The sequence below is a fragment of the Berghia stephanieae genome, chromosome 5, assembly GCF_034508935.2.
Source record: "Berghia stephanieae isolate SIO BIC M18660-M18661 chromosome 5, UCSD_Bste_1.3, whole genome shotgun sequence".
Lineage (NCBI taxonomy): Eukaryota > Metazoa > Mollusca > Gastropoda > Nudibranchia > Aeolidiidae > Berghia > Berghia stephanieae.
In genome coordinates, this window is record NC_088364.1 from 82,709,674 (window position 1) to 82,726,593 (window position 16,920).

The 16,920-nt window shown below is 41.1% G+C and overlaps 1 protein-coding gene across 1 annotated transcript; it reads right to left on the bottom strand.

Moving 5' to 3' along the window:
• Window positions 1–827: 827 nt before the first annotated feature.
• Window positions 828–12,434, bottom strand: LOC144974031 (uncharacterized). Its single transcript, XM_078916921.1, has 7 exons — window positions 12,383–12,434; window positions 10,787–10,974; window positions 9,264–9,341; window positions 7,924–8,043; window positions 4,221–4,352; window positions 2,435–2,565; window positions 828–936 (listed from the first exon to the last, which is right to left on the bottom strand). The coding sequence occupies exons 1-7, from the start codon at window positions 12,432–12,434 to the stop codon at window positions 828–830; spliced, it is 810 nt and encodes a 269-aa protein (XP_078773047.1).
• Window positions 12,435–16,920: the final 4,486 nt, after the last annotated feature.

Sequence of the window (16,920 nt, forward strand, 5' to 3'; positions counted from 1 at the left end):
TTCATACTTTAGAAATCCAATCCACACATCAAATCAACGTCTTTTGTGACGTTCAACGTGCTAAATACAAAAATACTCTCTCATTCAATCCAACACTTGTTGTCGACAGCCGGAAATCCCTCGACTCATTTCTTTAACGGCCGTAACCAAATCAAGTGGGATACAATTACAAATCGACACCTTTTTAAAGTACAGTTCTACTATATATGTTTTTTTATGCGGTTATGTGGTCTTGCGGTACGACACTTACTTGCGGACCGGAAGGTTCTGGGTTCGAGCCTCGCTCGGCGTATAGTTGAGTCCTTGGAAAAAGCTCTTTACTCACATTCTCTGACCATACCCAGCTGTAAAATGAGTACCTAGCCGTTTACAGCGTTGTCTCTGACCGAAAAAAATGTAATATCGCCTAACAGGCTTCACGTCATATCCTACATGTTAAGTGTTGCTGTTGGCCAGGGACCCCACGTAAAGCGCTTTGAGCACGTTTAGTGGATATTTTCACATATCATGTAATCAGAATGTATAAAAGTCGAAACATGATCAGATTTATAATGTTTTTCTCCTTTGGATACACGTTTATCCTCGTTGGAGAAGTATTTCATTAGGGCGTCCGCCATTGTTCCGATAGTATGGAACCAATTACTAAGTTGCTATGCGTCATTACGAGGGAAGTGACGTCACGACTGTTGAACCCTATTAAATCATTGACATGGCAGAATATCCTATAAAATTGTGTAACCCATCAACTACACAATACACACCCCATTCCATAAGTGGGACAAACACAACCCTGTACGGGAAATCCCCACTGATTGACACGCCCCATTTTATAAAGGCTTGACAGTTTCCGGTGCTTCGTTCGACATTGACGATTTCATGGATTCAAGCAGGTTTTTGCTTCTGCCAAGAGTGGTTAGAAACTGTTGGCATCCGTCCCTGAAGAAACAAGAATAGGAATGACAGCGTTTGATTGGACACTGATCTGATACAAAATGCTAATGTTGGCGATAATCATCATTGGAATAATATTAAAGGCTGCAGATATGGTCTAGTGGTATGACATTCGCTTTCGGATCGGAAGGTCCTGGGTTCGTGCCTCGCTCGACGCATAGTTGAGTCCTTGGAAAAGGCTCTTTACTCACATTCTCTCACCGTACTCGGGTGTACAATGAGTACCTGGCCGTTAACAGCGTTGTCTTTGTCCGAAAAATTGTAATATCGCCTAACAGGCGTCATGTCTCGTCCTAGATGTCAAACGTTGCTGTTGACCAGGGACCCCTTGTAAAGCGCTTTGAGCACGTTAAGTGGATATTGCGCTATATAAAAGCTCAATTTATTAAAAGCCAAAATTAAAGTAAAAATTCAAGCAAAAGAGATATTCGGCTTAATTCAATAGGAATTTTTTTTAAAAACGTGCTAATATCCCTGGATCAATTCTGTCAAATCACTTATCGGAAATATCTGAAATCGTGGGAAATTGATTTTAGAACGGGTGAAACTAAAGGTCATAAAATACCTGGAACTAAAAAAAATAAAAATGTGTGCCCTTTGTATAGCCGACTTCTACTTTTCATGCTTTATGCTCTTCAAAAATATTATTCATTTCTTCCCACAAAAATCCGTTTTGCAAAGTACAAGTTGTCTGTTAGGTGACATTTATTTACAGAAATATGTCTGTCCTTGCCTTTGTTTCACAGTATTGTTCACTCTTTCACATCTCAGTCAACCAAGGTAATGTGTGTTAGAATGAGTTGCTTATTACACTGTCACCTATTCATCTTGTCGCTGAGCATTCTCCAAGTCGTTTGAATTCGTAACGAACGGAGACAAAAAGTTAAAATACACGGAAGAACATTTGGTATACGATGATGATGCGGCTATGTGGTCTTGTGGCATGACACTCGCTTTCTGATCGGAGGGCCCTGGGTTCGAGCCTCGCTCGGCGCATAGTTGAGTCTTTGGTTTACTCTTTACTCACATTCTCTCACCGATTAAGGCGTAAAATGAGTATCTGGTCGTTAACAGCGTTGTCTTTGTCCGAAAAAATTGTAATATCGCCTAATAGGCATCATGTCACGTCTTACATGTTAAGTGTTGCTGTTGGCCAGAGACCACTTGTAAAGCGCTTTGAGCACATGTAGTGATATTATTTTATTTTTATAAAATGCAGTACATACAGGATTACATTCATTTATATCTTTAAATACAATGGCAACCGCATAAAGTCAAAATTCTTACAGTCAACTTCTGCTTAAAGTCAACTTCTGTTTTAAAAGTCAACACTTCTAATTGGTCCCAAACTTTCTAACTTTGATCTAAGCGTCTTCCATTAGTAATGGATAAAATCAACACTGCTTAATTAAAGTCAACCATTCTTCCTCATCGGCGGGGTGTTTGCTTTATCAGATTTCCACTGTATGTCGAGAATACTCACTTTACTAAAAGAGATGAAGCTTTGGCTGGTTCAAACACCAACATACTTATCAGGAATCTCAGACTTTGGCCTTTGATGTGCTCGTCGGAAGCCCTCAGAGAATTCTGCACAATAGGAGGGATGGCATCCAGCTGAGGAAATAATGTATAATCCCAAACTCTTCAAGAAAGAATAAACAATTGTAAAGGTTTTTGAATCTGATTCATCTGTGATGATAACAGGTCAGGTAAATACTTCCTCTCTCTATCTGAAAGTCTCCTGCATTCCAACAAACAGTGGCATGGATTATTCGTCTGGCACCTTGGCTCGGATTACCTTTAGGGATATCTTGGTAAACTCTTTAATCTAATCCCAGTGAAAAGTGGGTGCTGGCATCGCAATACGAAAACAATCGTCAACGTCGTCATCATCATCATAATAATCATCCTTCATCATCATCATCATCATCATCATCATCATCATCATCATCATCATCATCACCATCTTCATCATCTTCATCATCATCATCATCATCATCATCATCATCATCATCATCATCAACATCATCATCATCATCTTCATCATCATCATCATCATCATCATCATCATCATCATCATCAACATCATCATTATCATCTTCATCATCATCATCATCATCATCATCATCATCATCATCATCATACGATTTTTCAAACGTCAAGTCATTGCGTTATTATTTCACACCCTATTTGGTTTTTGATTTCCATTGATTGAGATTCGTTCTTGTTGCTGTTGATGTTGATGTTGTTGTTGATGTTGTTCTTTTTGTTGTTGTTCTTTTTGTTGTTATTGTTATTGTTTTTGTTGCGGTTGTTGTTGTTATCATTATTTTTATTTAATAATAATAATAATAATAATAATAATAATAATGATAATAATAATAATAATAATAATAATAATAATAATAATAATAATAATAATAATAATAATAATGATAATAGTAATAATAATAATAATAATAATAATAATAATAATAATAATAATAATAATAATAATAATAATAATAACTCCGATTTCGATAGGTTCTAACAACTTAACAGTCTTAAAATTACTAAAAGAATACAATGAAAGATAAAAACATTGCGATTCCAATTCCTTACATAGCAATAGACATTGTATTTGACAAACATGGTAGGGCAGGGTCACATCAAGGCTAACACCCGGCCTGGTTAAAACTTCATTTACATAATAGAAATCACGTGACAAAAAGATAAGTTTTCAATTTAGACTTTTAAGCTGATAATGAGTCAGCACTTATTGTGATATCTGATATTCTGGGGGAGAGCGTTACAAAAATGGGTTTGGCGAAAGTTCAAACGATTGTTCACCAATTTTCAGCGCCGCATAGTTGAGTCCTTGGAAAAGGCCCTTTACCCACAATCACATTCTCTCAGCGCACTCAAGTGTAAAATGAGCACCTCGCCGTGAACATCGTTGTAATGTTGCCTGACAGAGGCCATGTCTCGTCTACATGTTAAGTGTTGCTGTTGACAGAAGACCTCCTGTAAAGCGCTTTGAGCACTCCGGGTGGATATGGCGCTGTATAAATGCTCGAATTTATTTTTTTAGATGAAATTGTTTTATCGTTTCTAGAAGATTAAAAAATATTATAAAATAGTCCTTCAGAGCCACAGGCCCATAGAGCCAGAGTTTATCCCGGTTTCTATAGCGTGAAATGGACAATAGCAATTGCCCGCCGCTACCCTTTGGATAGGACGGTAGTCTATCGCAAGGTAGCGGATTAAAGATAAAGTATATTATTCATTACCAAGCGTCTGGAATTCTGTCCATGCTGCGCACAATTGGCTACAGCTCTGGTCAGGTGACAGGCGAGCTCTGGACTGTTGGTTGGCGAGGTCAGCTTGGTGTGGACACTGTCCAGATAGTCATGGAGAGATGGCTGAAATAGGAGTTGAATAGATTATAAAAAAATAAATGTGGTCCCTCAGACTCATCGTCCCATGGAGTCGGAGTTTAGTCCCGGTTTCAAAAGCGTGAAACGAACAATATCAATTGCCTGCTAACCTTTGGATAGGACGCTAGTCTTTCGCAGAGTACTTTCCACCAGATCTAACTGACAGCACAGACAGCTGGGTGGACTAGGGGGGTGGGGGGGGGGGAGGGGAGGTCAGAATAAAATCTCGATAGTACCCGAGATCGATCTTGGTCCCATTGCGTGTGAAGCGAGTGCTCTACCAGCTGAACTATTGGAACTCCCCAAACATTATGTGTGCTTTCCCTGCAGGAAGCCTGGAACCGTGAAAATACCAACGGAAAGGTGAAAATGGGAAGGCTGTGGATGGGAACACTACTGGCCTCAGATGCCTTTCCATGTTCCCTTTTCGTCATTTTCGCTTTTCACCATTAATTAACTCAATCTCTCACTCACTCACTCTCTCACTCACTCACTCACTCACTCACTCACTCTCTCACTCACTCTCTCACTCATTCACTCACTCAGTCACTCACTCTCTCACTCACTCACTCTCTCACTCACTCACTCACTCACTCACTCACTCACTCTCTCACTCACTCTCTCACTCTCTCACTCACTCAATCTCTCACTCACTCACTCACTCACTCACTCACTCACTCTCTCACTCACTCTCTCACTCACTCAATCTCTCACTCACTCACTCACTCACTCACTCACTCACTCACTCACTCTCTCACTCACTCTCTCACTCACTTACTCTCTCACTCACTCACTCACTCATTCACTCACTCAGTCACTCACTCTCTCACTCACTCACTCTCTCACTCCACTCACTCTCTCACTCACTCTCTCACTCACCACTTACTCCTCACTCACTACTCTCTCATCTCATCTCACTCCTCACTCACTCACTCACTCTCTCACTCACTCTCTCACTCATCACTCACTCATCACTCACTCCTCACTCCTCTCCTCACTCACTCCTCACTCACTCACTCACTCTCTCACTCACTCTCTCACACTCACTCACTCACCTCACTCTCTCACTCACTCACTCCTCACTCACTCACTCCTCTCACTCACTCACTCCTCTCACTCACTCACTCACTCACTCATCACTCACTCACACTCACTCTCTCACTCACTCACTCTCTCACTCACTCATTCACTCACTCACTCACTCACTCTCTCACTCACTCTCTCACTCTCTCACTCACTCACTCTCACTCACTCACTCACTCACTCACTCACTCTCACTCACCTCCACTCACTCACTCTCACTCACTCACTCACTCACTCACTCTCTCACTCTCACTCTCTCACTCACTACTCTCTCACTCACTCTCACTCATCACTCACTCATCACTCACTCTCTCACTCACTCATCTCCACTCACTCACTCACTCTTTACTCACTCTCTCACTCACTCACTCCTCACTCACTCACTCACTCTCACTCACTCATCCTCACTCACTCACTCACTCTCTCACTCACTCACTCACTCTCACTCACATCTCTCACTCACTCACTCTCTCACTCACTCACTCACTCTCACTCACTCACTCACACTACTCTCACTCACTCACTCTCACTCACTCACTCACTCACTCACTCACTCACTCACTCTCCTCACTCACTCACTCACTCACTCCTCACTCCATTCACTCACTCACTCACTCACTCTCTCACTCACTCACTCACTCTCTCACTCACTCCTCACTCCTCACTCACTCACCACTCTCTCACTCACTCCTCACTCACTCATCTCACTCACTTCACTCTCACTCACTCACTCTCACTCACTCCTCACTCACTCACTATCACTCACTCACTCACTCCTCACTCACTCACCTCTCACCACTCACTCACTCACTCACTCACTCTCTCACTCACTCACTCTCACTAACTCACTCACTCACTCTCTATCTCACTCACTCTCTCACACACTCACTCACTCACTCTCTCACTCATTCACTCTCTCACACACTCACTCACTCACTCACTCACTCACTCCTCACTCACTCACTCACTCACTCTCACACTCACTCCTCACTCACTCATCACTCACTCACTCTCTCACTCACTCTCTCACTCTCTCACTCAATCACTCACTCTCTCTCTCTCACTCACTCGCTCACTCTCTCACTCTCTCACTCTCTCACTCACTCACTCACTCAATCCTCTCCGGGCCTGCTGGCACTTGAGGCGACGCAAGGGATCTCCACCTGGTCCTGTCAGCAGCTATTCTTGGGGCCATCTCCAGGGACAGACAGATCCTCTCTGTTTTAGGTCCCTCTCAACGGTACGTCTCCAAGTCTCCTTGGAGCCAATTGATTTAGGCTCCACATAATGATTCACGTATTCTATATGTGCATACTATTTATACTATAGAAGCTGTCTGTAATGTTCAATTTTTGTACAAGCACTATCAGCATAAACCCATTCATAGCCGAGGCGAATGGGAAATATATAAACATGAAATAACTAAGATAACAATAAAAAACAATAAAAGAAGAACATAAAAATTTGCCCCAAGTAAAAAGTCGCCGCATCGACCTGGATTAATTGTTGTTGTTACTCAAGTAGTCACTGGACACGCTCTATGCCGCTTGATACAGTCATCAATAGCACAATTTTCATCATCATTATTATCATCAACATCAGTATAAAAGTGATGATGCTGATGATGATGATGATGATGATGATAATGATCGTCATCATCATCATCATCATCATCATCATCATCATCATCATCATCATCATCATCATCATCATCATAACTTTTATAATGATGTTGATGATAATAATGATGATGAAAATGTCGTCATCATTATCATCATCATAATCATCATCATTATCAATTATCATTATCATCATCATCAGCCTTATTATCATTTTCAATACCATCATCGAAATTGAGGGCAAAACATGTTTGTCATTTTTTCGAGCCTGGTCCAACAAAGATCTCGTGTTTCATCCCCCCCCCCCCCCCCCCCCTAGCCACCATTTTCAGGACTTTCCCCGAAGGGACAGCCTGGCTCAGCGGCACTGCCTTTGCTTCGTACCCGAAAGGTACCGAGTTTGATCACCCGCCGCTGCGCTGTGTGGTCAAGTCACTTCGCCCTAGCTCAAGTTGTGGCGCTGCATTGCGGCTAACGCCTCGGTTATTTCAGTCTTCTCGCCTTGGAATAGACCCCAGAGACAAATTTCCCATGTGGGATGAATAAAAGGAATGTTATTTTATTTTCATTTATTTACAAATTTCATATTTAGATGCTTGATTTCTTTCCACTCAAATTCAGAAATAGTAAGTTCATATCATACATAGTTCTGAGCCACAATACGAGCCTTACATAACAGCATCAAGTTCTTATAACTATCAGAAATATTTTTCTTCCAATTTTGTGATGTACTTTGTGACGTACAAAACAAATCTTAGAAAGAAACATGTTCATCTGAATCTTCACGAATGTGACGATTTTCCTTTAGTTGGTAAGGGGGTGGTGAAAACTGGACAATTGAACAATCAACCTACCTGGTTCTCTTCAAAGACCGCCAGGTTTGCCACTAAACATGCAGCGTTTGACAATATCTGAGGGTTGTTTGGGGAGCCTGACAGGGCAGTTAGTATGGGGCGGCCATTTGAGTAATCTTCCTTCATTGGAAAATACAAAATTCAAATGCGAAATATTCATTTCAAACATTTTGGTATTTAAAATAACACAATACAACTCATATTAGGCTTCAACAGTCTTGACGTCACTTCCCTCGTAATGACGCAATGTAACTTAGTAACTGGTTCTATACTATCCGAACAATGGCGGGCGCCCTTATTAAATACTTCTCCGACGAGCATAAAAGTGTATCCAGAGGAGAAAAATATAATAAATCTTATCATCTTTTGACTTTTATACATTCTGATCTAATTCAATAGTCTGATGTCACGTCCGCCCAGCAACCAGCAGCTTGGTTCTAAACAAAGAAAATCTGTACTTTTTATTCTTCATGCTGGCTAGAACTCATCCCATGTCATGTGATCAGAATGCATAAAAAGTCAAAACATGATCAGATTCATAATGTTTTTATCTCTGGATACTTTTTTAGGCTCGTCGGAGAAGTATTTCATAAGGGCGTCCTCCATTGTTCCGATAGTTTAGTGCCAGTTACTAAGTTACAATGCGTCATTAAGAAGGAAGTGACGTCACGACTGTTGAAGCCTATTAAGGTGTTATGGAAAGCAAAACATATATCATCGTGTTACACAGAAGGCCGTCATTATTTAAACAGCAAAAAAAAAAAAAAAAAAGAATAGAAAAGAAAGCATAACATGACAAAGAAAGGAAACAAACACAACGCTCTCATTAACAAAAACAGACTAACAAAGAAAGGAAACAAACACAAGACTCTCATTAACAAAAACAGAATGACAAAGAAAGGAAACAGACACAACACTCTCATTAACAAAAACAGAATGACAAAGAAAGGAAACAAACACAAGACTCTCATTAACAAAAACAGACTGACAAAGAAAGGAAACAAACACAACACTCTCATTAACAAAAACAGACTGACAAAGAAAGGAAACAAACACAACACTCTCATTAACAAAAACAGACTGACAAAGAAAGGAAACAAACACAACACTCTCATTAACAAAAACAGACTAACAAAGAAAGGAAACAAACACAACACTTCCTTTAACAAAAACAGACTGAAAAAGAAAGGAAACATACACAACACTCTCACTAACAAAAACAGACTGACAAAGAAAGGATACAAACACAACACTCTCATTAACAAAAACAGACGAAACCAAAAACGAAAAAAAAATGACAAAAAGAATAAAATGTTAACAAGTCATTCCGCTATCAGTACCACCTGTAAAATTCTCTTCCGGTGTTCACGAGTTCCGGTCGACAGAAAAGCCAGTGTTTTTAATGCTACCTCTTGTACCTGATGAGATAAATTATAGTGAAATATTATAATAATTGTAGCCGTCAAATTTTAATGACAGAAATCATTAAAATGTCATAAGCGCCATAAAACCCTGAAAAAACAAACAATAAAAAGAACAATAATCAAACCGTCTTTTCTGTTGTTTATTAACTCTCAATGAGCATATCATGCTGAATGCATTCACAAAGACGACGGTATAAAACAATGTGATGGTTTCTTATTGAGTCACTTGTTCGTTCACCCGTTTTGTTCTAGAAATTTTGAGATACACCTAGCAAGGTATTATTCTAAACTGCCATACCAAAAATATATATATATATAAATAAATAAAACAAAAGACAATGATAATAATAATAATAATAATAATAATAATAATAATAATAATAATAATAATAATAATAATAATAATAATAATAATAATAATAATAACGTATATAGCGCTATAACTCCGAGACACCAGACTTTAAGCCCTTAAATTACAAATTACTTTGCTGAAACATACTCGTTCACACACACAAGTATACACACACAGACACAGACACACACACACACACACACACACACACACACACACAACACAACACAAACCAGACGCCTATCTTGCTTCTCATAATATCATCTACTAAAATCGAAACAGAAAAGTTTTAAGCGTACGTATAAAAATAGACAAAGATTCTTTTTCATGAATGCTCTGTGGATAAGCGTTCCATCCAACCAGAGGGTCCGAAATGAGAAAAGAATTTCAACAAACAAACAAAAACGCAACGCTGTGACGAAATGTAGATACCATTGTGATCGATTTGCTCAGTGGCTATGCTTAAATATCTGTACAAGCTGGACAAGGAACTCGCTTGTCATCGAGTGATGATGTTAAATGAGCTTTTAAACCCGCATCTCCTGAGGCTATTTCATGATCCAGTGGGATGACTCTCGCCTTCGGATGGAATGTCCAGAATCCGAGTCTCGCTTGGTTGAGTTCTTGAAAAAGGCTCTTTACTCACATTCTCTCACAGTATTCGGGTGTAAAGCACGTATCTGTTCAGTGTTGTCTTTGTCGAAAATAAATTGTAATATCACCTACTAGGCGTCATGTCCCGTACTACAGGTTAAGTATTGTTGTTGGTAAGGGACACATGATAAGCACTTTAAGCACGTTCAGTGGATATTGCTCTATATAAATGGCCAAAAATATCTCTCTGAATTTCCATCATAGTTGGAACACGTGTTATTTCGATTCCAAGACGAGGGTTCGTTACACATTACACGTTACACATTACACATTACACATTACACATTACACATTACACGTTACACATTACACATTACACGTGACACATAACACGTTACACATTACGATTCAAAGACGAGGGTTCGTTACACATTACACATTACACACTACACGTTACACATTACGATTACTTAGACAAGGCCCGACAGACTACCTGTTCATCCTCCGACGTGCACAATTTCAGGAGTAAAGACACGGAGTTTTGTTTATCTTCCAAAATAGCTGAATGGTTGGCCGGGTGCTCTGCAATGTGGCCGAGAGTACTAATGGCGAGGAGAGACACTGCATCGTCTGTCGATAGGCACAGATTCATCACTGGGCTGAGACCCCCGTCATCGAGGACTGGGGTTAGGGTTAGGGTTAGGGTTAGGGTTAGGGTTAGGGTTAGGGTTAGGGTTAGGGTTAGGGACAATGAAATATTATATTGTAATAACCTTTTATTAACTACAGACGGAATCAATCTTTTGGTGTTACATTTTGACACGGATACATTCATTTACGATCTACAGACGTGTTTTCGCTACCCAAAATACAAAGGCACTAATTCTGTATTTTGTATTTTGTTTATCAATTATTTGAAACTCTCGAATGTACAAGTTGGAAATACCAAATGAATGTAAATAGAGTAATTATACTACGATTATTGAGTATGACACTTATTTATGTATTAGATATTCAATTCTCTATATTATCATTGAATACTTCTTGAATACTAATTATAGAATTGATAAATTGTATCTATGCATAAAAGTTGCACAGAGTATTTAAAGGTTTTTAGAACCTATTAGCTCTTTAACGATACTATAATAAGACAAGCTTAGGGACAGCGTGGCTCGGCGTTACGGTCTTTGCTTCGTATCCGAAAGTTACCGAGTTCGATCACCCGCCGCTGCGCTGTGTGGCCTTGAGCAAGTCACCTCGCCCTAGCTCAATTTGCGGCGCTGCACTGCGGCTAACGCCTGGGTTATTCCAGTCTTACCTTGGCATAGACTCTATAGACAAATATCCCCTATGAGTTGAAATAAAGGGATTTTCTTTATTTTTATTTATTTATTTATTTATTTATTTATTTATTTATTGAAATCTGCCAACTCTAAGTTGAGGGAGAAAACACGTGACCAAGCGACAAGGTATGGCCCACACGAATATCAATACTGTTGATAATTGATAGGGTGCATCTTTTTTCCTCAACAAAGTAAGTCTTGCTAGACGAATTAATGATGAACAAAGCCAGCAAGTGTATCTATCTACATTCTGTTAGAGCAAAGGAAAACATGCAACGTACATGGTCCGCGTCTGTGAAGACAAAAAATAGAAAATAAAAGAACCCATTTTACCGAAATCTTCCCTGGTTGCTTTGGTTGTTTGAAGTTTTGGAAATTGCGTTTGATTCAAAGGACTCGATTTACAGCCCTTGTATTTGTCTAAAGAGAGTTGTCTTTCTTTCGTTTGTTTTTTCCTTTTCAAAACCATTGAAATAAAAAAACGTGTGGAAAACAAGTAAAGCGACGAGGATGATGAAACACAGAAATACAGAAATACAGAAATACAGAAACACAGAAACACAGAAATACAGAAACACAGAAATACAGAAATACAGAGATATCGTTTGGGTCGCTTCAACCCGTCTGCCAATCAAGACTTCATTCCACACTATGGAAAAACACGTCATATCAAATTTTGGCCAGAATGCTCGTCCTTCAAATATAGATCAACTAAAATTACTATCATCTTAGCAAAACTCTCAAACCTGGGACTTCTGGAAGTCCCAGTTTGAGAGGATTTACCAAGCGGAGGGTCATTTTAATCGATCGATATTTGTAGGTCGAGTTTCCTGGCCAAAATTTGATATGACGTGTTTTTCCATAGAAGGACGGGAGTTTACCTTTGGTTTTAAAACTGGGAGATTTACAGAATATCATGAGGGCTCCAATACCATCGGCAGACGTTTGGTTGTCGTGACCGCTTGTCACGCTCAGGATTCTATAGGAATGGTAAGGTAAGTATGTGATGGTGGTGGTGGTGGTGGTGGTGGTGGTGGTGGTGGTGATGGTGAGGAAGATGGTGGTGGTGGTGAGGAAGGTGGTGGTGGTGGTGGTGGTGGTGATGGTGGTGGTGGTGATGGTGAGGAAGATGGTGGTGGTGGTGAGGAAGATGGTGGTGGTGGTGGTGATGGTGATGGTGAGGAAGATGGTGGTGGTGGTGGTGGTGGTGGTGGTGGTGGTGGTGGTGGTGGTGATGGTGGTGGTGGTGATGGTGAGGAAGATGGTGGTGGTGGTGAAGAAGATGGTGGTGGTGGTGGTGGTGGTGGTGGAGGTGGTGGTGGTGGTGGTGGTGAGGAAGATGATGGTGGTGGTGGTGGTGGTGGTGGTGGTGGTGAGGAAGGTGGTGGTGGTGGTGGTGGTGGTGGCTGTGGAGGGGGTGGTGGTGGTGGTGGTGGTGGTGGTGGTGGTGAGGAAGATGGTGGTGGTGGTGGTGGTGGTGGTGATGGTGGTGGTGAGGAAGATGGTGGTGGTGGTGGTGGTGGTGAGGAAGATGGTGGTGGTGGTGGTGAGGAAGATGGTGGTGGTGGTGGTGATGGTGATGGTGAGGAAGATGGTGGTGGTGGTGGTGGTGGTGGTGGTGATGGTGGTGGTGAGGAAGATGGTGGTGGTGGTGGTGAGGAAGATGGTGGTGGTGGTGGTGATGGTGATGGTGAGGAAGATGGTGGTGGTGGTGGTGGTGGTGGTGATGGTGGTGGTGAGGAAAATGGTGGTGGTGGTGGTGATGGTGATGGTGGTGGTGGTGGTGGTGGTGAGGAAGATGGTGGTGGTGGTAGTGGTGGTGGTGGTGGTGGTGGTGAGGAAGATGGTGGTGGTGGTGGTGGTGGTGGTGGTGGTGGTGAGGAAGATGGTGGTGTGGTGTGGTGGGGTGAGGAAGATGGTGGTGGTGGTGGTGGTGGTGGTGGTGGTGAGGAAGATGGTGGTGGTGGTGGTGGTGGTGGTGGTGGTGGCTGTGGAGGGGGTGGTAGTATTGATGATGATGATGATGATGATGATGATGATGATGATGATGATGAGGAACACGATGATGATGATGATGATGATGATGATGATGATGATGATGATGATGATAATAATAATGATGATGGTGATGATGAGGAAGACAAATAAAATAAAAGATTCAGCATAAAAGTTGTTCATTTATGAACGTTTCTTATTTCATAAAAGAAAAGCAACAGAAAAAAAGTCAACACTAAAACGTCCTCACTTGCAAATGGCTTTGATTCCTCCAGACTCGGCCAGTAAGCTGTGAATGCCAGGATACGTGGCAAGAGCGTGAAGGCCTGAAGCCACGTGCCTCTGGACAATGAGACAAAGGTATTTTAAAACATCTTAAATCGAAAAGAAAGGGATTTGATTCACACCTCCCCTCCCCACCCCCTACCCTCCCAAACTAAAAGAAAACAAAAAACATTGCATTAACTAAATGAACGAAATGTCTAGCTTCAAATCAAGTCATATTCATTTTTAATTAATAAAGTCATTCTTCTTCTTCTTCTTCTTCTTCTTCTTCTTCTTCTTCTTCTTCTTCTTCTTCTTCTTCTTCTTCTTCTTCTTCTTCTTCTTCTTCTTCTTCTTCTCTTCTTCTTCTTCTTCTTCTTCTTCTTCTTTCTTCTTCTTCTTCTTCTTCTTCTTCTCTCTTCTTCTTCTTCTTCTTCTTCTCTTCTTCTTCTTCTTTCTTCTTCTTCTTCTTCTTCTTCTTCTTCTTCTTCTTCTTCTTCTTCTTCTTCTTCTTCTTCTTCTTCTTCTTCTTCTTCTTCTTCTTCTTCTTCTTCTTCTTCTTCTTCTTCTTCTTCTCTTCTTTCTTCTTCTTCTTCTTCTTCTTCTTCTTCTTCTTCTTTCTTCTTCTTCTTCTTCTTCTTCTTCTTCTTCTTCTTCTTCTTCTTCTTCTTCTCTTCTTCTTCTTCTTTCTTCTTCTTCTTCTTCTTCTTCTTCTCTTCTCTTCCTCCTCCTCCTCCTCCCCCTCTCTTCTTCTTCTTCTTCTTCTTCCTCTTCTTCTTCTTCTTCTTCTTCTTCTTCAACTTCTCTTCTTCTTCTTCTTCTTCTTCTTCTTCTTCTTCTTCTTCTTCTTCTTTCTTCTTCTTCTTCTTCTTCTTCTTCTTCTTCTTCTTCTTCTTCTTTCTCCTCCTCCTCCTCCTCCTCCTCCTCCTCCTCCTCCTCCTCCTCCTCCTCCTCCTCCTCCTCCTCCTCCTCCTTATTCCTCGTCGTCGTCGTCATCATCGATGTTTTATTTTCACGTTAAATGTCTAGTTTGTGGAGGAATGTCGTTGTCTTCCTCGTCTCAGTCAAAGGTCCAGACAGTTTGGTCTACAGTGATTGGATACAATCGGTAGGGGCCACTGAAAGAGCTGATAAAGACAACGTTTTTCTCCACCAGCTTTGGTTTTTTGTTGTTTTGTTTTTAATTTTCAAATACTGCTTTGTTATGAAGATAGGAAAATAAGATATTACTTTTCTATCAAACAATTTCGAGTACACAAGTTGTCTAACTCTTGTTAAGTATTTGGCCTTGAACTACACGAATGAGGGTTAAACTGAGATAGCCAGCCTGCAGAATAAATCACTCCAACATTACCACTGTCAGTTCCACAACTACGCTTTTATTGGCCAAGAGACACGAGCTTGGGTCTACCTAGGCATCCTGGCCTCCAGTGGTGGTTATATTTTTTTTAAAAACAGTGTCTGTAGTAACCAATGTTTGCATCAAACCCCATCTTTGTGACATATCAAAACGTCATATCCGTTGCAGCCAGTGGTTGTATCAAAACCACATATACGTGACATTCATTGGCTGCATTAAACACAAAGTCCCGTACATCCAACGGCTACAACAAAACCCCATGTTTGTGGCATCAAATAATTACATCAATATATCATATACGTGGTACCCAACGATTAAGTGCAGGACACATCATAACCCCATGACCGTGATATACAATGGATACATTGAAACCCCAGATTCCTGGTACCCAACGGTTACATCATAACCCCATGACCGTGATTTACAATGGATACATTGAAACCCCAGATTCCTGGTACCCAACGGTTACATCATAACCCCATGACCGTGATTTACAATGGATACATTGAAACCCCAGATGCCTGGTACCCAACGGTTACATCATAACCCCATGACCGTGATATACAATGGATACATTGAAACCCCAGATGCCTGGTACCCAACGGTTACATCATAACCCCATGACCGTGATTTACAATGGATACATTGAAACCCCAGATGCCTGGTACCCAACGGTTACATCATAACCCCATGACCGTGATATACAATGGATACATTGAAACCCCAGATGCCTGGTACCCAACGGTTACATCATAACCCCATGACCGTGATATACAATGGATACATTGAAACCCCAGATGCCTGGTACCCAACGGTTACATCATAACCCCATGACCGTGATATACAATGGATACATTGAAACCCCAGATGCCTGGTACCCAACGGTTACATCATAACCCCATGACCGTGATATACAATGGATACATTGAAACCCCAGATGCCTGGTACCCAACGGTTACATCATAACCCCATGACCGTGATATACAATGGATACATTGAAACCCCAGATGCCTGGTACCCAACGGTTACATCATAACCCCATGACCGTGATATACAATGGATACATTGAAACCCCAGATGCCTGGTACCCAACGGTTACATCATAACCCCATGACTGTGATATACAATGGATACATTGAAACCCCAGATTCCTGGTACCCAACGGTTACATCATAACCCCATGACCGTGATATACAATGGATACATTGAAACCCCAGATGCCTGGTACCCAACGGTTACATCATAACCCCATGACCGTGATATACAATGGATACATTGAAACCCCAGATTCCTGGTACCCAACGGTTACATCATAACCCCATGACCGTGATTTACAATGGATACATTGAAACCCCAGATGCCTGTACCCAACGGTTACATCATAACCCCATGACCGTGATATACAATGGATACATTGAAACCCCAGATGCCTGGTACCCAACGGTTACATCATAACCCCATGACCGTGATATACAATGGATACATTGAAACCCCAGATGCCTGGTACCCAACGGTTACATCATAACCCCATGACCGTGATATACAATGGATACATTGAAACCCCAGATGCCTGGTACCCAACGGTTACATCATAACCCCATGACCGTGATATACAATGGATACATTGAAACCCCAGATGCCTGGTACCCAACGGTTACATCATAA

Excerpts from the sequence above, each read along its gene's own strand:
- LOC144974031 (XM_078916921.1), bottom strand. The coding sequence starts at position 12,434 with ATGACCCTCCGCTTGGTAAATCCTCTCAAACTGGGACTTCCAGAAGTC. Across the intron at positions 10,975-12,382 it reads GGGACTTCCAGAAGTCCCAG|TCCTCGATGACGGGGGTCTC; the intron begins GTTTGAGAGTTT and ends CCCTAACCCCAG. Across the intron at positions 4,353-7,923 it reads CGGTCTTTGAAGAGAACCAG|CCATCTCTCCATGACTATCT; the intron begins GTAGGTTGATTG and ends CTCCTATTTCAG.